Here is a 23622-nt window from a genome sequence, read left to right as displayed (position 1 = left end):
AAAGAGAAGCAGACTCACCCGGAGAAGTAGTCAGATTGAGAACTGAGATTAAGAAAATAGAAACAAAGAAAACAATACAAAGAATCAAGGAAACAAAGGACTGATTGAGAAAATCAGCAAGATAGACAAACCCTTATCCAAACTAATCAAAAGGCAGAGAGAGAACATCCAAATTAACAAAATCAGAATTGAAAAGGGGGACATAACAACAGACACTGAGGAAATCCAGAGTATCATTGGGTCATACTACAAAAGCCTGTACTTCACAAAATTGAAAAATGTAAAAGAAATGGACAATTTACTGGTTAGGTACCACATACCAAAATTAAATTAAGACTAGATGAACAATTTAAATAGACCTGTAACCTGCAAGGAAATAGAAGTAGTCATTAAAAGCCACCAAACCAAAAAAAAAAGAAAAAAAAAAAAAGCCCAGGGCTGGATGGTTTCAGTGCAGAATTCTACCAGAACTTCAAAGAAGCGCTAATACCTATACTTCTCAACATATTCCACGGAATAGAATCAGAAGGAACATTGCCAAACTTTTTATGAGGCTACAGTTACCTTAATACCAAAACCACACAAAGACTCAACCAAGAAAGAGGATTATAGACCAATCTCCATCATAAACATTGGTGCAAAAAATACTCAGTGAAATATTGGCAAACTGAATCCAAGAACACATAAAAAAAAATCATCCACCATGATTAAGTCGTCTTCATCCCAGAGATGCAGGATGGCTCAACATATGGAAATCTATTGATTTAATCCACCATATAAATGGTGGGAGCATGGGGGTGGGGGGAGAAGGGAGGGCAGAAGCAGAGTAGGAGGGGACAAGGGGATGGAGAGGAGAACTTGAGGGAACTGAATAGTCAAGATGGGGGAAGGACAGAGGCAGAGAGCAAGGAAAGAGATATCTTGATTGCAGGAGCCATCAAAACATGGCATTAGGGAAATTCCCAGGACTCCACAAGGATGAGCCCAGCTAAGACCCTAAGCAATAGTGGAGAGGGTGCCCGAACTGGCCTTGCCATATAGTCAGGTTGTTGACTATCTTAAATGTCACCATAAAACCTTCATTCAGCAACTGATAGAAGCAGAGGCAGGGAGCCACAGCGGAGCACTAGACTGTCAAAGATTGTGAGGAATAAGAATATGAACAAAGAGGTCAAGACCATGTTGGGGACACCCACTGAAACGGTCTACCTGAGCTAATGGGAGCTCACCAACTCCAGCCGGACAGGGAAGGAACCAGCGTAGGACCAAACTAGTCCCTCTGAGTGTGGGTGACAGCTGTATGGCTGGGGAGAACTGCGGGGCCACCAGGATTTGTCCTACTGCTTGCACTGGCATTTTGGAACTCATTCTCTTTGGAGGAAGGTCTTGCTCAGTGTAGATATAGTAGGGAGAGCCTTGGTCCTTCCCCAAAGCAATGTGCCTTACCCTCTGAGGAATGGATGGGGGTTGTGGAAGAAGGTGGCGAGAATGGGAGGATGGAGGGAGAGGAAACTGGGATTTGTATGTAGAATGAAAAAAGTTTTTTTAATAAAATAAAAGAAATATAATGCTCAGATCACTAACTAGGAAAAATATTTGTCAGAGTTGTAATATGTCATAACATTAACTCATTAACTTAAGATTTCTTTAAGTAAGGAAAGTATGTGTAAATTAATAGACAAATAATGTGATTGCAATTGTGTGATTTATAATAAATTATGGAAAATCTAGTACAGCTACTTCCCAGAAGAATTGAAATACATGGAAAACAATAACCCAGAGAGCTACCATGCTATGCCTCAGTGGTGGCACTGGCTACACACACGTTCAGGGCCTGTGCTAGGCTTGGGGGAAGAAACCACAGGTTGTATCTGTATGAGAGTGTGGATGGGTGTTCTGTTTTCAGACTTAAGAAAATGAAAATTGTGTGTTTTATAACAGACAACAAAGTCAACATTCAAAAAATACCTTGAGCAAAAACTTTTCTCCTCCCTTAAAAGTTTAAGTTCCTATTTTCTTCTCACAGTTGTGGGGCTGAAACCCAGCCTGGGCCTTGCACTCGCTGGAGTGAGCCAGCATCCTACCACTGTATCATATTTTAAAATGAACAAAACACTTAATGAAAAACCTATCAAAGGTACATTTTTAGAATTTTAAGAAGGGAAAGGTTATATATGGTCTTTCTGACATTAAATGGGAAACTCAGAACAAATGCTTGGGGAATTTGAAATACCCTTTCAGCTTCAAGCACTCTGAGTTTTGCTGTTATAGTAAACCCCTGAGGTGGCTGACAGCTGCTCCCACCGGTGTTCTTAATAACCTGGCGTTAGGTCTCACAGTGTCTCTAGCTCTGGCGAGTACCAGCCCAGATGTGCTAGGCGTCACTCACTCGCAGTTTCCGTCTGAGTTAGGAGTCTCTGCTCGCCAGTTCCCGAGCTCATCCAAAGGTCGCACCTGGAGACTCTGCCCTGCTCTCCTGTCACAGTTTTAAGCATTTCCCCCCTAAATCTTTTTTCCCTTCCATTAAATCTTTACTTAGATACTTAAAATTGTAAGCCCAGGGGGTTTCTGTTGACATGTACATGAAATGTTTAACACAAGGGTTTGAATTTGCTTGGTGCTTGGCTCAGCAGCTTTTATCCTAACAATGTTGAAATATTTCCCAGGAGACAGAAGATACAGTGATCTGAATTGTCTAAAATTCCAGAGCAGAATGTAATAGAATTTCACAGCAGGAAAGGACCTTGGAAACAATTTAATCCAACTCTTTATTTTACAGATGAGGAAATTGGAGCCAGAGAGGCTAAAGCCCAGTTGGAAACAGGTCTTTTGACTTTTCACTGTGGTCTTTTTTATTAAAAACAGCATCCTTGAGATATGCTTCTAAATACTGTGACATCATTATCTGGCTATTGCTAGTATATACAGTTGGTTTCAGAGCTGGCAAATGAAGCTAAACATGGTGGTGCTTATCTGGGATCTCAGGACTTGTGAGGCAGAGGCAGGAGGATCTGAAGCTCAAGGCCAGCCTTTACTGCGTAGGGAGTTTGAGGCCAGGCACAGCCTACAAGAGACCTTGTCTCGGGGAGAAAAATACATGAATTTATAATTTCAACAGGCTGGGGGTTAGATTCCGTGGTGCAGTGCTGCTGAGCATGTAAAAGGTCCTGAGTTCAATACCCAGCACCAAAAAATATAAAATGAAGCACAATTTAGCTTGACTGCACCACTGGCGAAGGTAACAGGGACATCTGCAGCTTGAGGACACTGTGTTAGCGCAGAGGGGACTGCCTCATCTACAGCGCATTCCGATTGTCCTTAGTCACAGTCTCTCATGCTCAACTGGTTTTTCTTTTTTTTTTTTTTTTTTGGTTTTTCGAGACAGGGTTTCTCTGTGGCTTTGGAGCCTGTCCTGGAACTAGCTCTGTAGACCAGGCTGGTCTCGAACTCACAGAGATCCGCCTGCCTCTGCCTCCCGAGTGCTGGGATTAAAGGCGTGCGCCACCACCGCCCGGCTCAACTGGTTTTTCTTTCTTTGTTAATCAGACTTTGATGGAAAAGAGTTTCCTTCTGGGTCAGTATTATTTCTACTAAAACTGCTAAGAGTTTTGCTTTGACCTTTATTTAAATAAAGCTCTTGACAGTCATTGAGTTAATTTTGGGGACAGAGGGTGGGCATGAAATATGCTGGTAATTGAACCCAGGGTCCCATACATGGCAAGCGAAGTGCTCTGTGACTGAGCTATATCCCAACCCCCATAAATTTAATTTTTTAGTTAGAAATGTACACCATAAGAGAAAATTAGTTTCACCACTTACTGTTCTTAGACTTGTACCTAAAGAATGTCTGTAGATGTTTAAGGACACAGATCTGCCTCCTCACTGGAAAGAGAAGAGGTAAAGGAGCACTTACATGTTGTAACTCGGTGTGTGCACTGGGTTTTTATTATGTTTAACTCCTTCCCCCAACCTGGTTCAATTGAATTCAAGAAAGATTAGTAATATTGAGGAGATTCTGTAATTTTTTTAACCTTGAATGTAGGTGTACTAAAAGTTAAACAAATGTTAGATTTTTATAACTGAAGAATTTATATTTTATATAACTGAAGAATTTAGTAATTATTCTGTGTGTATGGTTGTTTTGCCTATATGTATGTCTATGCACCATGTACATGAAGTGCCAGTAGAAGCCAGAAGAGAGTATCAAATTCCCTGTTAGAAGTGGATGTTAGCCATCAGGTGGGTGCTGGGAATCCAACCCAGGTCCTCCAGAAAAGCAACAAGTGCTCTTTGCCACTGAGCCATCTCTCCAGGCCCTGTTTATACTTTTGCTCCCTAATAATGAAAGCCTTGGCTTGCTAGTAAAGGAATCAATTTTAGATTGAATATGAATTAAACAATTGACTTGAACTTCCTTATTAGAGGCAGGTGTATGCTTTCACAGAGGTGAAATTGCTGTGCAGAGGCGTACCTGAGTAACACGCAGCCTGTGATGAAATCCTAACAGTGGGTTCTTATGGATAGGACCCAGTATTTTGGAAGTAACGATTCCAGTGTGCCTTATCTTAATGAAGTATAGTTGTTGAGTTCAGCTTAGTGAAACCTACCCTGTTAAACACAAAACTGCCCTCAACTTCCAGGCTAATCTTTTAGACAACTCTTTGTACCCAGATTATCACTGACTTCACTCAAGGAGGCAAAGAATAAGTTCATACCTGAAGGCCAAGCATGTTAAAATAGCTGTAGGCATGTTCACTTTACTAAAAATATGCTTCCCATATTTATATATACACAAATATTACACACACACACACATCCAACAGGTGAACTGGAAATATTACAGGAGTCCTACCAAGTACAAATCTTCATTTATCTCAGGTATTCTTTTCCCTGTAACACCATAAACACTTAGAAAGCCAGTATTGTAATCTTGATTCGTGTGTTTACAGTGATTTTCAGAGGCTTCCTCCATCATTGAGATTAAATCTTATATGTTTTTTGGTCACCGTCTTATATCGCCTTCACTCACTGAAGTAGCTCCCGAGCTGGCTCCTTGCCTTTAGTGTCCCAGGGCGATCAGAACAGTCCTCCAAAGCAGCTGTTTTCACCATGTCAATTCTTGCTTTGGGAGCGTCAGTGTCCTCCTGTTTCTGTCCCCACCTTCATCTCTTGATCCCCAAATTCTAATCTTTCTCGCTCCTCCCTGTTCAGGTTCTTGGTGGCTGTGTGTGTGCTGCTTTGAGAGTGTCCAATACAGTGTTGACCCAGCATTCACTTCCTTGACCTGCCTCCTGTCTACCTGCTGAGCCCTTCCCAGAGCACCGAGTTCAAATTCTGCTTCTTAGTTCAAGTCCCAGGAGATGCCTTTGGGAGTACACAGTTGGGTGCTCTCCTGCCTCATTCGTTTCATTTAGAGAGTGCCATTAAATTTTGAGTATTTCTTGTGTTGGTCTCTCTCTGTGCTTACCTGCAGGTCATATTTTCCTGGCAGATTGCCTAGGGCAGCGAGCGGCACAAGCTCTAACTGTAGAGACTGTACTCCAGGACCTGCTGTACTAGATCCCAGGAGGGGGACTGGAGGATTTGTGATAATTTAAAAAACTGAATCACGCAGATGATTTCAATGATGGGAAGAGTACTTGGTGAAAGTTAAAGTGTAGTAAATATTTGACTTAGGTAGAATTAAGTATGGTTTTTTGAATTCAATCTATTTTAAGTTCTTTGAAAATGTCTTATTGGGGTATAATGTTGCTTCTTTTCATCTATGTGGTAGTCTTGAAAACATACAAGGTAATGCCTACTCCTGATATTCTTCTCAACCCTCCCATGTCACTGTGATAAACAGGCACACAGGCTTGACTCCTTCCCTCTCCTGTTTGCAAATGTAATGTGTGTTTATATGTAGTTCATATAACCAGCATATGACTTGAGGGAGACTTAACTTTGTCCAGCAGCCCTCTCCGTATCAGACTCTGTGTGTGTGTGTGTGTCTATGTGTGTATGTGTGGTGTGGGAGTGTGTGCGCGCACACGTTCTGTTCAGTATCTCAGCATGGGCACACCACCATTTGTTTAGGCATCCTTGCTGTTAGACCGACACTCAGCATGCTCTTGATTCCCCCCACACCTCAGTGAGCATCTCTGCATATACCTCCCACACCTCAGTGAGCATCCATACTTACACCCTTTTGTCTCCCTGTAGCAATTGCTGATGGAAAAGATGCTTTTTCTACTCACCCTCCTGTCCATTTTGAGTTAACAAGCAGTAATGCCCAACCTACATCAATGTGCAGCTTCTTTTTCTTCAGGGATGGATGTGGATTGTAGCCCTGACTCTCCCACTAACTACTCTGTGGCTTGAGATCTTTTTCTCATTTGAATGGGTGGCTCTTGAGGTTCCTTACAGATCTCAAGGCCTCGTGCCAGCCAGGCTTGCTATGCCCTCTCTGTAACAGTCTGCGAATCCACCCAGGTTCTGTGCGTGACCAGCAGGTGCTCTGGCTGAGTCCTGCTGTTACTCCCCACCAGTTTTTTCTGTTCAGCTATTGGCCAATGTCATTAAAACTGTAAGGTAAGCCGTAAAGGTTCTCAGAACCTAAAGATGAAGAACTTTTTGTTTATTCATGAGTTGTCTATATTACTTGACCATACTTGATCACATTCCTAAAAGAACAGTAGTAATATATTTTTCTGTTGGATAATGATCAGTGATTTTCAGAAAGCTGTTCCCTGTACTAGCTCTCAAGCCTTGAGTAATGCAGGGAGTTGTTCATGAAGTTTAGATAAACCCTGCTCTTCCCACATACCTTCTGGTTTCACTATTCTCTTATCGATTCCTCATATTTAAAATAGCTATTGAGCATATGCTAAATTTATTTTTAACATTTATTAAGTACTTGGTGTTAATCGGGTACTCCTTAAATACTAATCTCTCCCACTCCCACCTTTTTCTCACTTCTTGGTGTATGTTGTGTGGTAGCCAAGCCTCTGTTCTGGTTTCTAGATATCCAGATAGGAGCACGTCTGCACCTGCATCTCTTAAGCATGCAGGAAATGCACTACATAGGCAGTTGTGGTTATTGTTATCCTTTGAGTCACTTGACACAGGCCATAAACATTCATCTGCAGTGAGTGAAAAATGCCCTGGAACCCAGGCTAGCTTGTCTCTGGGTATCTGTTTCATCTTCAGTGTAGCCGTGTGCCGGTGATGATTCATGGAAATCCTTAATGGTGAAGAATAGTTGTGTTTTTGTTGGAAATTTTTGAAAGAGTGCTCATCAAAGTGTGGATTCCTCTTTTCAGATTCTTCTTCTAACACCAGCAGAGTCTTTCCTTGCAGAAAATTCTCTTCCAGATACTTCACAGTGTGGTGCAGTGTTACTGCAGAGCCCCAAAGTGCTGCTTGAGGCATTTTCTGGCTCTCATTTGGAGACTACCATAAAGCTCAGAAGTACTCAAGGCTATCTTTTATAGGTTTGCTCTCCCAGATGCTAGGAGGAGCTACTTGGCATGCATGAAGCTGGTCCTGTCCCTGTGGTGGCTGTGATGGTAATCCTGCAGTCACCAGGAAGACCCTGGCTGGGGCAGGCTGCTTTACCTGTGTCTTCACTCCTTTGTCCTACAGCCTCACCTTCTTTCTTTCCAAAGCTCATGAAAAGAAAGAAGTTGAGGGAAGCAGACCTAGAGCCTGTGTGGCTTTCCACCTGTCCCCAGTCACCTGTGAACTTGGCTTCTTCTCTCCTTTATTTCTGTCACCTCTTTGAAAGCTCCAGTCCCCCCCGTCCTCCCCACAGACTGGTTGCCGCCTTGTACATGCACATGCAGTGGGCAGTCACCGGCCATGAGAGGACTGCAACTGAGCTGACCAGAACTGCTGCTCTTCTCTGGCGTGGGGTGCCAGTGGCTGTTAACTAGTTATGAGTCCTCCAGTTTCCGAGTGCTTTTAAAAGCCTATTTGATGCTTTCTTGAGGGAGGGGATGGTACTGTAGCCAGTCTGCAGCTAGGGAACTGTCAAGACCCCCTTCTTGGCTGCACCACAGTGTGAGCATGTGTGAGAATGCAACTGCTACCTTTCCTCAGGCCTTCTCTGCAGGAAGAAAGACCAGTCTAGCCAGGAACAGGCAGATGTTAACGCTGAAGGCTCTTGTTTCTTGGGTTGGATGGTTTGGCTGTCTGGAAGCAGGCATATGTTTTAACTATATGATACCAAAAGGTGAATTAACCCCATGAAAAAGAGATTATCTGTCTTTTTTTTTTTTTTTAAGGAGTTGTTGATTAGCACTGGATACTAAAACTCAGGTGAAAGATCATTGAGCAGGGCTTTTATTAGCTGGGGATTAAAGGGCAAACGTGAAAGCTGTATTGGACCCAGGAAACACTAGCCAAGTTAGACTTCCTTCACATGGCCTAGTTTCCATGTGAGTACCATTCGGGAATGTTAAAGAAACAGCCCTACAAATCAGAGGGCTTTCGGCTGTTCTACCTGGGGGGAGGGGGGGTGAGGAGGGGGAATGTGTCTAACATCTCTAACATCTGCTCGTCATGCTTGTTAGTACAGAAACTTCAGAAGAATCGAATGTTTCCCAAGGAGGGGGTATCTTCATGACAACCTCAATTTTTCTTTTTCAGCTGATGTTGACAGTTTCTACAAACTGTCTCAAATTTAAAGTAAAATGAAGTCTGCGCTCAAGCAGAAAGAATCCTCTCTGTAGGGAGTAAAGTGGTCATAGATTCCACAATGAATTTCTCAGTTGAAAAACAAAATGTGATGGGGTCGAGTGGGAGGAAAGAATGTTCACGTATTTTACAAGCCAAATGTCTGCCATAAATTCTCATTTCTTTGCAAATTCTTACTGTGATGTAGTCCAGAATTGTAGCTCTATGGATTATTTTTGGTCTGGGGATGACAACATCTCTTAGCTTGTGGTATTTCAATAGGTCCCGAGGACATGTGTGACTAGAAGACTAAGGGATGAAGGCACGATGTGCAGCGGTTCACATCCTTGCTCAGGGCCTTCATCTTACTGTATGTAAATAAGTGTTTCTCATAGCTCGTTAATAGCTCCATCCGTGGAGTTCCTGTGGCTTAGTCTTTAAATGTCAGTGTGTAGTTGTGATTTGAGTTACTTGGCCCAGTGGAAGTGCTAAAAAATACATATATGCACATGTACATTAAGTGAACGTATATGCGGTATGTGAATTATATCTCAATGCTATTATAATAAAATGTAATATGTAATATGTAATTGCATTTGAAAATATGGGTTCATGGATTCTCTCATAGATTTATTCAAAAGAAGTTAATTGCTTCATAATTTCTCCAGGAGTGAACATTTTTACAGAAAGGGTGCTTTGCCTCAATGTTTGCTTCTAAGCTCTCTCCCTGCTAGCTGTGCCAGTGCACCCTTCCTTGTGTGCGGCACTTGACACAAAAGTGCTTACCAAACATATGGGTGCTAGGTGGTCTTGTCTTTGTAATTATGTCTTTTAATTAAAAAAATTACCCCACTCCATTTGTGTGTAGGCATTGAAAGAAAGCTGTTTTTTTTTTTGTTTGTTTGTTTTTTTTTGTTTTTTTTTTTTGGTTTTTTCGAGACAGGGTTTCTCTGTGGTTTTGGAGCCTGTCCTGGAACTAGCTCTTGTAGACCAGGCTGGTCTCGAACTCACAGAGATCCGCCTGCCTCTTCCTCCCAAGTGCTGGGTTTAAAGGCGTGCGCCACCACTGCCCGGCTAGAAAGCTGTTTTTTTTAAAAAAAAATATTGCTTAGGAAAATTAGATAAAGGTAACTGCTACCAAGAAAATCTTACTATTGAATTAGACATGAAGAAACAAATATAAAGGGTTTGGGGAAAACCATCATAGATAGTATCACAGTCAGCATTACCAGGATATATTCAAATATCCCAGGTCCTAAACCAGAGAAAAGACAGTGACCTTCTGCGTGGTGTAGATAAAGAGGGTGCCAGTTGAGCACTGGTATGCGTAAGTTACAATTCCACAGTCACAGAGTGCATGTAGCATGCAAAAAAAAAAAAAAAAAAAAAAAAGATTTTTTTTTTTAACCATTTAAGTAAGAGTTCCTGAGGTACTGAATCATAGAACCCCTACTGTAGGAGCAGAGACACAAAGCAATGGAAGAAAATACAGGAAAATATAAAGTAGCCTGGTTCTGACATTGAGTGTGCGTGTGTGTGTGTGTGTGAGAGAGAGAGAGAGAGACAGAGACAGAGACAGAGACAGAGAGAGAGAGAGTTGTTTGAGCCTTGAATCCCTAGTTTCTTGCTGTCTTCATTCCTAGCAGTACTGACTTTACATCATTGAGCATGAATGGAGTAAGAACACGCACCCACATACTAACCTAACAAGTATTGATTTCTATCTCCCAAGAGTTACAGCAGTGAGGGTACAGATGTTTCTTCCTAGGCATGTAGTCTTTTAGAGCTTAAAAATAATCTCTACTAACAGAGAAAGAATTATTAAGTATTCTTAGGAATGCTATGAGTATTGTCTTATTATAAGGCACAAACCTTTTGTCTTATATAATATATAATATTGCCTTATTGCAAAGCACAAACCTCTTATATATTGTTCTTACTAGGAACAGACTTGGAGTCCACATATCTCAAAAAAGAAAGAAAGAAAGAAAGAAAGAGACAGGGAGGGAGGGAGGGAGGGAGGGAGGGAGGGAGAGAGAGAGAGAGAGAGAGAGAGAGAGAGAGAGAGAGAGAGAGAAGAAAGAAACTTCTTATGTAGCGATTAACGCTTTGCAGTTTACAGTTGTCCCTCTGGGTTCCCTTCTTCGTGTCTCTACACACACACACACACACACACACACAGAGGCACACACAAGCACAGCCCAGAAAGCAGCAAATTAGCAGATGAGGAGCTTCAGAGCATGGGCTGCGCAAACAAGACAGAATGGTGGCAATATCAGTGGAAGCGTAAATGTGGAAGGGGTGTTCTGCAGGTCCCAGCCCAAGACACAGTATTCCGTGTAAGTAATGACTGCTGAGGGAAGGAAAATTAGCCTCTCCCAGATATGTGCCCTCTTACTGCTTGTTCAGCACAGAGTGCTAACAAAAGAAAAAATGGACTCCGCAGTGTGTGTTTATATATTTGTGTGCATGTGCACACAAGCACAAAGCAATATTAATCAGAGAAAAGGGCTTTCAATTTGAGAGTGGGAGGAAGACATGGGGAAGACTGGAGGAGGAGAAGGAATTTGGGAACACTATGTAATTTCATTTCAAATAAAAACATTTTTTCTTAAACAAGCTCCAGTTCTCCATACAGCTCTGCTGTTGAGAACGCAAGTGGCCAGAAGACAGAGGAGGTCGTCTCCGAAACTGGGGCTAGAGTGGAATCAGCATACATGCTCGCTAGGATCCATTCCTGGGCCTCTGGGCTGAGCAGTTTTTACCTCTTGACTGTGATCATTTTAATAGATTTGTGAAGAAAACATAAATGCAGAACACAAGTCTTTTGTAGAAACGGGTTCACACACAGTGCAAAGTCCATGCAGTTTGGGAGCCTGGCTGTCATTCATGGCTTTGCTGGGAATTAGATAGATCGATCTTAAAGAAATTCAGTGGCAGATGGAAATAAGAAAGACATTTCGCTCCACAAGGAATCCCAGAGTAGGCTGGGAACTGTGGGAGGAGTCAAAGCTTGGGGTAGAAGGAGTCAGAGGTTGGGGTGAGAGCAGTCAGTGCTGGAGTGGGAGGAGTCAGTGCTTGGAGTGGAGAATTAGAGATAGCATTCATTGCTGGTTGTTTTCTTCTACTGTGATGGGTTGCAGTAGATTTCACTTTGGGAGCATCTGAAGCTAGGAAATACAGTCATTCGGTCAGCAGATAGTCTCACGGAGTGTCTGTATTAATGAAGTCATTCTCAAACTTTTTTCTCATGGTCCCTTTACACAGTGGAAAGGGGTTTTATTTCATGTGTAATAGCTGAAATGTACCATATTGATATCGAACCTTAGAAAAGTTATTTAACTCGGTAATAATAACAACAACAATATCCAGGTGGTGGTGAGGTGGTGTTGCACATCTTTAATCCCAACACTCAGGAGGCAAAGACAGGTGGAACTCTGTAAGTTCAAGGCCAGCCTGTTTTACAGAGTGTGTTCCGGTACAGCCAGGGCTGCATAAAGAAATCCTGTCTCAAAGTAAATGATGGATTGTTGTAATAGGAGCAGCGGGGCTGCGTCACCGGCACCCAGCCGCCCGCATGGCTAGCTTATGCCCCGAAATAATTACACGGAAACTGTATTCTTTTAATCACTGCCTGGCCCATTAGTTCCAGCCTCTTATTGGCTAGCTCTTACATATTGATCTAACCCATTTCTAATATTCTGTGTAGTACCACGAGCTGGCTTACCAGGAAAGATCTTAACCTGCGTCTGTCTGGAGTGGGAGAATCATGGCGACTCCTTACTCGGCTTCTTTCTCCCAGCATTCTGTCTGTTTACTCCACCCACCTAAGGGCTGGCCTATAAATGGGCCAAGGCAGTTTCTTTATTAAATGAAAGTAACTCCTCCATCAATGGATGGATGGATGGATGGATGGATGGATGGGAGGGAGGGTTAGGTGGGGGTGTGGATGGACGGACAGACAGACAAATAAATAAATAATAGTAAACCAAGCCTGAGCTGCAGAACAAGGTCACTGCAAGCTCAAATAACTTGGTGAGATCCTCTCTCAAAAGTTTTAGATAAGCCGGGTGGTGGTGGTGCACGCCTTTAATCCCAGCACTCGGGAGGCAGAGGCAGGTGGATCTCTGTGAATTCGAGGCCAGCCTGGTCTACAAGAGCTAGTTCCAGGACAGGAACCAAAAAAGCTACGGAGAAACCCTGTCTCGAAAAATCAAAAAAAAAAAAAAAGTTTTAGATAGACAGTCTTTAATAAATCTGTTGGAATACTTGCTTCATATGTGTGAGTCCGTTCAATCTCCAATATGGAAAATAGCTATATATAATAAGTCCTTTATATAATAATAAAAGTTATATTTTTACGAAGAATACTTTAACAATATAGCTTGTGGTGTGTGTACTCCTTTTCTTGTGGGTCTCTCTGATGTGTGCTCATCAGAACAGAACAGGGTTTTGATTGGAGACAGTGTATTGTGTTGCAGTCTGTTTGAAGTAAACAAAGAAAATTTGTCCTTCCATAGATACATATTTGGAGCCACACAGACCTCATGAAAGGGTCTCAGGAACTCCCTGTGGTCTTCAGGCCACACTGTGAACCACTGTGCTTTAGAGCAGTGAAACATGAATAGTGGGCTCTGTTTGTTCACCAAATGTTTATTTAAAAGGTTACCATGGGCCAGCAAATGAGAAATTAATGGATCTGGTAGGGATAAAGAGTTCAGAAGTTGAGGCTGAGTTTGGAATTTCTTTTGCAAGCTTAGTGTTGTATGTTTGGGTGGGCAGGGTACCAGTGATGCGAGGTAATAGTCACAGACACTGGGAAGGTGGTGATCTGAAACACAAGCCTGTCCTTCTTAAAGTGCATTGGAAGGTAAGCATAAGAAATTGAAAACTGGAGCGTCAGCTGGTATCTCAGAAAGAAAACAGTGTTTCTAGCACAAGAAGGTATTGGTGTCGTGTTGGGGGTGAAAGGAGGCTGCTTGGACTGGAGGCTTGGGGACAAGGACTGCTGTCAGAGAGGGTCCTGCTGTGAGTCCATCAGCAGTCCTCCAAGGACTCGTCTGGGCCACTGAGTATGTCTTCTGGAGCACAAAGGCCCTGAGGTGGAGGTTTAGTGTCCCACTGTGTGACATCAGGCCGTCTCACTTACCCTCCTGGGAGTCTTCACGGAGGAGTGCTCAGCCAGGCCTCTGTGTGTATGTGTGTGTGTGGGGGGGGTGCCCTTACAGTACACAGCTTTCTTTCTGATCCTTCTCTTTTGATTTTTCCTTTTTTTTTTTTTTTCAGGCCATCCAGACCTTTCAAGTTCCCGAGAAGGTAGAGTAACTTAAATCATCTTGTTTGCTAATAAATTTCTCTGCAGTTTCTATTTCTCTGCTTTCTCTACATTTTGCTCTTTTCCCCTTCTTCATTCACATTTTATGAAGGAAAAATACATTTCTTTTCTCATACAGCAACTGCTTTCAGAACCCAATATCTAGAAAAGTACTTTTCAAACAGAGCAGATTTTCTTACCCTTTAAATTCTCTCGGGGTCTGCTTTTATATTTGTCTAGCTATTTTGCATTCTTTCCTATTCAAGTTGGCTTTTCTATCCTTTTTGTTGGCAGGAGGGTCCAGGGTCACGTGCACCTCCATTATCTTATTTGTTGAATGACAGTATCTACCATTCTGCCAACTAGTGTGATTTGAATTAATGGTAGTTTATTTCAAATGCATTAAATGTTTTTCTTTTTTTTAAAAAAAAATATGATTGTATAAAGATGAAGGTATTCATTTATGTGGAATTTTTTAATTATACATATGTATATGTGTATATGTTTATGTATAGATATATGTATATGTCTGGGGGGGTGTGCACATGAGTGTGGGTGCCTGTGGAGGCCAATGGTATCAAATTTGAAACTATAGCAACAAGCAGTTGTGAGACTTTTGATGCAAGTGGTGGGAATGGGGATATGGCCATTTCACTATTAACTGCCGGACCCTGATGTGGGAGTGGCTTCTTTCTAATCTGTTGCTTTCACTGGTTAATTAATAAAGAAATTGCTTGGCCTTTGATAGGACAGATAATTAGGTAGGCGGAGTAAACAGAACAGAATTCTGGGAGAAAGAAAGCTGAATCAGTCGTTGCCATGATTCTCCCACTCCAGACAGACGCAGGTTAAGATCTTTCCTGGTAAGCCAGCTCGTGGTGCTACACAGAATAAGAGCTAGCCAATAAGAGGTTAAAACTAATGGGCCAAGCAGTGTTTAAAAGAATACAGTTTCCGTGTAATTATTTCGGGTATAAAGCTAGTTGTGCAGGCGGCCGGGTGCCAGGAACATAGCCCGCCGCTGATACTACAACAGAACCCTTAGATAGAACTCCTGAAAATAAAGCAAAGACACTGTCCTGTGCTCTTAGACAGTGTGGCTCTATGTACAGTGTCGTCACACTTAAACTTGAAGTGACCTGTGAGGTTCAGCTGCCACAGAAGCTCAGGTAGAACAGAATCCATCCTTCCCAGTGGGAGCACTCACTGTCTAGAGCAGCGGTTCTCAACCTGTGGATCAGGAGCCCCTTGGGGGCTGAACAACCCTTTCACAGGGTCCTATATCAGATAACCCTGCATATCAGAAATTTACATTATAGTTTATAACAGTAGCAAAATTACAGTCATGAAATAGAAATGAAATAATTTTACTGTTGGGGGCCACCACAATATGAGGAACTGAATTAAAGGATTGTAGCATTGAGAAGGTTGAGAACCACTGGTCTAAAGCAAAACTCAGTCTCCCAAGGGGGGAGCACTCACTGTCTAAATATTAGACAGTGTCTAAATAATAATAAATAAAATTTTCAATAGCAGACTTTCCTGTTTGAAGTAATTTAAGATTTTGATAAAAAAAATAAAATATAAATTACATTTAGCCTTCTTGGGTGATACGAGGACCTGGGCCCAGGGCTCAGCATTTGTTAAACAGGCACTCTCTTGAGCTGAGCAGCATCTGCATTTTAACTATTTTCGGGGGGGAGGGGGTGTCTCTTCTGTGTGCGGGATATGGAGGCTGGAATTCAGTGTCAGCTCCCGTCCTCTGTCACTCTCTACCTCAGTTTTATGGGCCCTGGACCTTGCTGTTCCAACCAGGAAGCAGTTCCCAGGCTCTGCCTGTTTCAGTCCCCAGTGCTGAGGATCCAGGCTCAGGCCTTTGTGCTTGCACCAGAAGCACACTATCCACTGAGCCAGCGCCCCAGGCCAAGTTTTAGCCAGTTTGAAGACCTCCATTTTATGACTACACACACACACACACACACACACACACACACACACACACTTTTATCTTATAAAACTGAAATGCTATACAATAACTTTCTCCTCATTTCCTTCTGTCATAGTTTTGGCGACCACAGTCCTACTCTTTTGTCTCTGTAAATGTGGCTGCTCTGGGTGTCTCATTGAGGACAGCCATCCACCTCTTGTCACTTTGAGTGACTCATCCATTTAACCTGCTGTCCTCCAGGCCATTCATATTTTAGCACGTGTCATAAGTTCCTTTGTTTTCAAGGCCTAATCGTATTCTGTTTTGCTGTGTATAAATGTCATACTTTTTCTAGTTCTTCCACTTTTGCCTCTTCCTGAAAGAGAGAGACAGAGACATGGGGAAAGATATACAAATAAACATGTCCTATTAACAAAAATAATCTCACTTTTCTGGAAATAATGGTTTTCTCAGCAGACTAAAATTTTAACATTTTGAAAAGATTTGGGTTTTCCTCTGTTACCAAATTGATTTTTTTAAGAATCTTAATTTTTTCTTTTTAGCATATGTACATATAAATACAACTTACTCCAAAAAGCCTTCCCTGATTTTCCAGTTCACACCTCACCTGGAAATAACCTCTTCTTTTTCATTGGCCAAGCATAAGTTCTGTTCTTTTAGGACTACACTTTTGCCTACTTTTGTAGATATCTGTGTCTGTCTGATTTTCTGTACCTAGCTATAAATTCCTCGAGCACAGATCTTTCTTCCAGTCTTTGCATTACCACAATGCCTTGCATCTTACTATTGATGTGCTGTTAGATGACTCTGTAACCTCACACAAAGGAGAGAGATGTTTATCCTGTTTGTGTGTGTCAATTTTCTCGAATCTGAGTTGTTCTTCCCATTAGGTTAACAACTGATGCCACTAGAAATGCCTGCCCTTAAGGGACAAGAAAAATTGTGAGGATTTGGGGGGAAAACAATAAGCTGTGGGGGAGGAATGTTTCTTTAGAAAAGAAGAGAGAACACAAGATCTTAAAATTTGCTCAGATCTGAAAGGTGGAAACCATAACCATTTAGTTGATTTGGGCAGTGCCAAAGTCAGGAGAGGAAAGGAGCATCTAGTCAAGTTACACCCTTTCGGGGAGGCTTTAACAGGTTTCTCAGAGACCACAAAGGGTAAGCCAGGAGAGAAGCAAATAATTGACTGTGGAGCTTCCTGTGAGGTCCGTGACCTGAGCAGAGGGTGGCTCTGTAAGACCCTTCACAGCTACCTCCAGTCTACTTCCAGAGTAATCCGGGCAATGAGGTTGAGCTTCCGTGAGTATATTCAGGGGACTTCCAAATGGATACCAGTCTAGTGCACAGTGCCATCCTCACCAGGGGGCCAGGCTGCCCACTCACTAGAGTCATGGTGCATGGAAACGTTTGAGAAACCCTGTTTCTAAGAGGATCTGAGAGCCAACAGAGAGGTGGTATGAACTTGATACAGTGGTGGCTAGGACAGAGCTTCAGGCCCTCTCCTCAAGCTCTCCCAGAAAGGTCACTCCATCCTAATCCACAAGTTACAGAGGAGGAAGCATTCACAGTTGTGCTGAGTTCTAGCCAAACGTCTCCCAGTTAAGCAGGTGGGTACGGGATAAGTGTTACCTGGTGTGTTGGGCGGCTTGTGTAAAAGACCAGTCCTTTTAAACAATGTTCTAATGTACATATGGTTCACTTTAACAAAATAATGTGTACATGCTTTAGTGTTGGTCAGAAGTGAAATGTTATAGGTGTGTCTGTGTATATTTTATAGGCAATCTTAAATACCCTTTACTCCTCCCACTTTTATAGGTTTTTTTAACCATGATATTGTAATCGTTGTCTGGATTTCATTTCGCACATGGGCCGAGTTGGCACTAGGGACGGAAGTCCTGCCGCAGTCGGTGCTGTTCAGGAGAAGCATTGTCTAAACGGCTGTGCATCTCCCCACAGCGCTGAGCTTGCTCAGATGGTGTGCTGAACAGTTGTCTCTAGAGAGGCCAGCGTGGGAAGCATCTGCTGTGTGCGGAAGGAGTTGTGATATAGTGAGGTTAAATGTGTGTAGAGGAATGCGTGTAAGAACTAACCGTAAAGCGTCCACATGGCGCCGGTGCACGTGTGCAGCGTGTGGCAGGACTGTGGAATCAAAATCAAATGTTTTCAAAGGCAAGGAAAACAATTATTGGAAGAGAGTTTTAGAGTTTCTGTGTATGTGTGCATATTTCTCGAGAACACAAAGCAAAAAGTCCTTCTGGATAAATTAAGCTACAGATGAAAACTAAGCAATGCAGACACTGTCCTCTCTTGATACCATGTTTGTAAGAATGAACAACTTCTGGTTCATGTGAAAGGGCGGATCCCTCTAGGATGCAATGAATAAGCACTTGAGTCTGGAGCATCCGCGTTTCACGGCTGGTATTTTCAGGTCTCGTGTAAAGTGCCCTTTCTAAAGAATGGACTGATGGATGGAATGGCTCAGGGGTGCTCCTCAGACAAAACAGTGATCTCCTCACCGTAGTGGAGGATGTTTGCGGGGGGCAGGGGGCCACTCGGAGGACGTTGGGGTTCGTGGGTTCCCGTCCCATCCTTAGTCATCCCTAAAGGCAGCTGTAGCTCACCTAACACAATGTTCATGCAATAGTCTTAAATCCAGAATATGCAATCAGAAGGATAATGATCAACTCAGTGTCCCGTGGTCTGTGTGATTTTGCAGAGAGAAACTAAGAGTTAGTGGGACTAGGACTTCCTTTCTTTCTGAAGCGGGATCTCACTGTGTAACTCTGGCTGACCTGGAACTCAAATATGCTGACAAAGCTGGTCTTCAGCTCGCAGAGATCCACCTGTCTCTGCCTCCCAAGTGCTGAGGTTAAGGTTTGGCAAAGGTAGCTGGAGAGACAGCTGTGGGCACTGGGAACAAAGCTCTTGTCTTTGGGGTGTAAGCAGCTGTTGTCGGCTGAGCCATGTCTCCAGCCATAGACAATTTATAGTGTGAATTTGAAGAAGAATCTGGCAAGTTTACTGCTTCCTTGTGTCTTTAGTTTCACATGTGTTTGAAGAGAAAGATGGTAACACAGGAGTTAAAAGCCAGATTCTAGACCCAGATTACCTAAGGCTTTATGATTTAACTAATTCCTTAGCCTCTCTGGGTGGATATAAGAACGACGTAGACGTCTGTGTAAGGTACACAAGCCACTGACACTGCAGTGAGTGCAGACCGTTACCATGTAAAGTCATTTTAAAGAACAAGCAGTGGGAAATGCCAGGGCAAGCTCCTTAGGCATAACTCTATTGTGGCTTAATTCTTTCATCGGAGTGGTAATTGGAAGTAAATATGCCCATAGAGTCCGTTCTGAGAACTTCACAGTCAGCACTGAGTGTGGAGATTGAAGGGCTGTCTATACAGCAGTACTTCCTGGCATGTAAACCCCAGCTTTATTTGTAATCACTAGCATGTCCTCAAAGAAATGCCTCATATACTTAATAAAGAAGTCTCTTTCACATGAACCAGAACTGGGCATCACAGTCGCCAGGTGAACCACTGCTGTTTAGAATCCCAGAGAAAAGTAGTCACACCCTGGGTGTTTTGGGGTTTTCTTCTAATAAAGATTAGAGCAACTAGACGCCCCCTCCCACATACTCTCTGACACTTAGAAAAATTTCGGTCTCACAAGGTTCTGATAGTTCATCCCTGTCAGCATGAGGCTAGCAAGCACAGTGCAGGAGGGCACAGAAATGGCTCTCACGGCCAGAGGTGGTATGTGTGTGAAGCAGGCTCATGACAGAGGTAGTCATGGAGGATGAGACTAGAGCCAGCCTGTGGGGGCTGGAGTGCCAAGGGGCAGTAGGACCCTGGAGCAGCATTCTACTAATCAATAAAAATTAATTGGGCCCCTCTTACAAACACCTGTTCTAGGTAGTGAATACCACACTGACCAGAGAAAATTTCTCTGCTCTTGGGAGCTCACAATCCACTGAAAATCTTCATTAGTCATTTCTAGGAAGGAAGTGGCTCTGGGGAGTATAACTAGGGTGTGTTCTGGATTGCACTACACGTACCTGTTCATAGACTTTTTCCTTTAAAAGAGATGATTAAAAGTATGGAGGAAGAAAATAAGAACAGAAGCAGAAGTTCTGGTTCTGCAAGATGGAGCCTCCGTTTTTTATTTTGTTTTTTTCTTTAGTTTGCTTCTTCCCCGGCATCCATACAAATCCAAACTGTTATTTGTCATATAGCCTGCCTATACTAGCCCAGTAGCCTGTGGCCACTAACCAGTGCTACTTTATCAGAGAAACGAAGGGATAGTGATCTTGGCATTGTCTGCATCGATGTATATAAATACTTCTAATTATATTAGTAGATATCCGTGCTGGTCTAAGACATGGGGATCTCACACTGCTCTGTGTGCAGCCTTACCTCCACACTGCTCCTCAGAGGTTTTCTCTGCTTGCTTTGTGCCTTGTAGTTACGCAGCGCTGCTAGCCGACTGGCCTGTGGTGGTCCTGGGCATGTGTACTCTGCTCATCGTGGTCTGTGCCCTGGTGGGAGTCTTAGTCCCGGAGCTTCCCGACTTCTCTGATCCACTGCTGGTAAGGAGAACTTGACCTGTCCTAGACCTCAAACCATCTCCGCGAATTAAGTACTTAAATGTGTGGTACATTCTGTTAGCAGCTCTTTCTTTCTCTGTTTCTGAGATAGATCTTACACGGTAGCTCCTTGAACTTGTCATCCTCCTGCCTCAGCCTTATGAGTACTGGGATTACAGGTCTGAGCCACTACACCCAGCTCCCCATTTCTTTAAAAGCCTATCGCAGTCAGCCCCCAGTAACCATGTAGCTCTCTTTCTACAAGTAAAGAGGTGTTATCAGCCACGTGTGGTGGCTCTGCATGCCCAACACTCTTTAATCCCAGAGGCAGAGGCAGGTGGATCTCTGTAAATTGGAGGCCATCCTGGTCTACAGAGGGGCTTCCAAGGTAATTAGGTATGTTATACAGAGAAACCTTGTCTTGGAAGCAAAAACAAAAACCCAAACAGATGTGTTATTTATACTCTTAAGTAAGGTCAAGGAACTTGTTCACACTCAAGCTCAAGATGTCCCCACATCTCTGTCCCCATGTTAATCAAGGATTAAATAATTAACATATTGAATACTGTTCATACTCTTGGAAGTATTTCCATAAAGACTTTAATACTGTGCATCTCTCCCCGCCTCCCAGAAGTAAAGGCATTTTCATGTAACAGGATCTGTTAAGTAAATGTTCCTCTGAGGTGGAATAATGAGAAAAATATGATCAAGGATATGATATACTCTTAGTAAAACACTGTGAAAATGTATAACATAATTTAATTGGTAATTTAATTGGACCATAATTTTTACAAGTTAGAATTAAGCTCTTGCTAAATACTTGGGCACAGGTAACTCTGATATGCTTTTCCCATTTCCGGAGGCATGTAACTAGAGAGCCTTATGGCTTTGTCGTAGCAAAGAGATGAGTGTTATCCAAAAGGCAGTGTGTTAACACAGGTCTCCTCTGTAGTCATGAGGAATGCCTGTGTTTTCTGTTGAAAACTCTGCGTCGCTTTCATATTGCTTTCCTGAGTCGTTAACGTATTGTAACGAGTGGGAAATAGAATACACTAATAGGAACATGTAATGTTTTGTCTTAGGGTTTCGAACCAAGAGGGACTGCAATAGGCCAAAGGCTGGTCACGTGGAATAACATGATGAAAAATACAGGCTACAAAGCAACATTAGCAAATTATCCTTATAAGTATGCAGAAGAGCAAGCCAAAAGGTAATCATGTACTTTTTATGACTTTTAAATATAGTGTTACTTAATGAATCCTTCTTATTGCCTGAGCAAAAAGGCTAGATTAAAACACAAGGCTCAATTCCTTTGCCATTAAGTTTAGCTTGTCATTAAAATGTCTTGGCTTTACTAAGATGAAAAGTGAGGTTTTCTTTACACATGGAAAAACTGACACTGCTCACATGGATCCTTCCAGCTTGGTACCGGATGCTAAATAGATTGGAGTCTTAGAGTTGGACTGTTAGACTCTGCCTATCTCTTTGAAATAGCCAGAACTTTATCAAAGATCAGATTGTTTTTCGCTTTCAGCCACCGGGACGACAGATGGTCAGACGATCATCATGAAAGAGAAAGAAGAGAGGTAGACTGGAACTTCCAGAAAGACAGCTTTTTCTGCGACGTTCCAAGTGAGTGAGGTCTGGAAGGACCAAGTCCTTGACAACTTCCTGGGGGCAAGATGGAGTGAGATAAAACCCAGCAGCTTCCCAGGTTCTGTGGTCATAGAGATGTCAGCTACATAACCTACTTTCCTGCTAGAGTGGTCATCTGCTAGTCGGAATTTATCTATGATTCAAAATTAAGGAAAGGGTTCTGTTCAAATAAAAGGAAGAGATTAATAAAATTTTTTGCTTTGCCTGAACTGAAAGCCATGTCAAATCCTTTTTCCTATTTATTTCTGGATCAATTAACAAGTACATATTTTCATTCAGTCCTGAAATAATCTATTAGTCAAAAAAGTTTTGTCGCTTTGTTTAAGTAAAAGAACATACTAAGAACTATCCATATGCCAAGTGTTGTGGTACATGCCTGCAGATCCAGCTACTCTGAGGCTGAGGCAGGAGAATCACTTGAGTCCAGGAATTCTTAGCTGTAGTGTTCAGGTACTACTGACTGTAGTACCCTATGCTGCTTGGGTGTCTGCACTAAGTTTCATATCAATATGGTGACCTCCCAGAGGGGTGAACTGGCCCAGATCAGAAAGAACCATGCTCCGTCACTTAACAGTGGAAACAGAGAGGTGAACAAAGTGTGGTGTGTAGAGGTGCAGAGCTTGGAAGTGGGTCAAACTGGCTGAAAAGGACATGAGGGCATGGTGCTGTGTCTAGAACCCTGGACCGCCTGTTCCCTCTGAAGAAGCTGCCGCAGAATGTGGCTTCACAGAATTGAGCCCCAGGCGTTGCAAGAATCCAGATTTCAATGTGGAACCAGATTCAAATTTTAGAAGCCAACTCACTAGAGAAATTCACTTATATGTAAAGTCGGCTTGTTATGTGGCAGCTGCAGAGGAGAATGTACAGGAGATAGCAAGGAACTGCAGATGACATGTTAGGTGTTCCATGGTCAGAGTGATTAAGAATGAGGATTGAGGGGCATAGTTTCTGACTAAGAAAATATTAATAGTAAAATTGTTTTGATTTTAATTTGTTGAAACCCCCCCTTGTATATTTCCCTGCCTAACTAGATACCAGAGGACCCACCTAGATCCTGATATAACAGATAGACGGGAGAGGAGGAGATTCAGATTTTATACTAATTCTAGGAAGCAATACAAGTTCAAACAAAAACACAGATTAGAAAAACTGAATGTTTGGGCTGTTGTTTTGTTTGTTTGTTTTGTTTCCCTTTCAAAGTATTATTATAATTACTTAATCAGCATTTGTTAATGTCTTACTAAGAACAACAGTGAGTTCAGGAAGTAAGTCTAGCTTTTATTCCCAGTAGTCCACACCAATGGTTGTCTTCTGAGCAGTAAGTTCTGGCTTGTCTAAAACCCTCAAGGGCTCCACGGGAATGAAATACTTGTTTTCATGGGGCTGATTTTGTACTCGAACTCAGTCTACATAAGGCAACAGCTATGTGGTGAGCACACGTGTTTGCTGAAGACAGCTG

General features: G+C 42.6%; 1 protein-coding gene across 3 annotated transcripts in view; it reads left to right on the top strand.

Moving 5' to 3' along the window:
• Nucleotides 1-23622, top strand: part of Disp1 (dispatched RND transporter family member 1) — a 158945-nt gene that overhangs the window by 122561 nt on the left and 12762 nt on the right. For all 3 annotated transcript variants that reach the window (XM_057770644.1, XM_057770642.1, XM_057770643.1), the window contains 4 exons: nucleotides 13942-13971; nucleotides 20387-20510; nucleotides 21590-21717; nucleotides 22042-22139. In XM_057770644.1, the coding sequence (XP_057626627.1) occupies nucleotides 13942-13971; nucleotides 20387-20510; nucleotides 21590-21717; nucleotides 22042-22139 (380 nt within the window). The remainder of the gene's footprint in view (nucleotides 1-13941; nucleotides 13972-20386; nucleotides 20511-21589; nucleotides 21718-22041; nucleotides 22140-23622) is intronic.

This window comes from Chionomys nivalis, chromosome 5, assembly GCF_950005125.1.
Source record: "Chionomys nivalis chromosome 5, mChiNiv1.1, whole genome shotgun sequence".
Lineage (NCBI taxonomy): Eukaryota > Metazoa > Chordata > Mammalia > Rodentia > Cricetidae > Chionomys > Chionomys nivalis.
The sequence above is the reverse complement of the archived record's forward strand: the minus strand, read 5'-3'. Positions and strand labels throughout refer to the sequence as shown.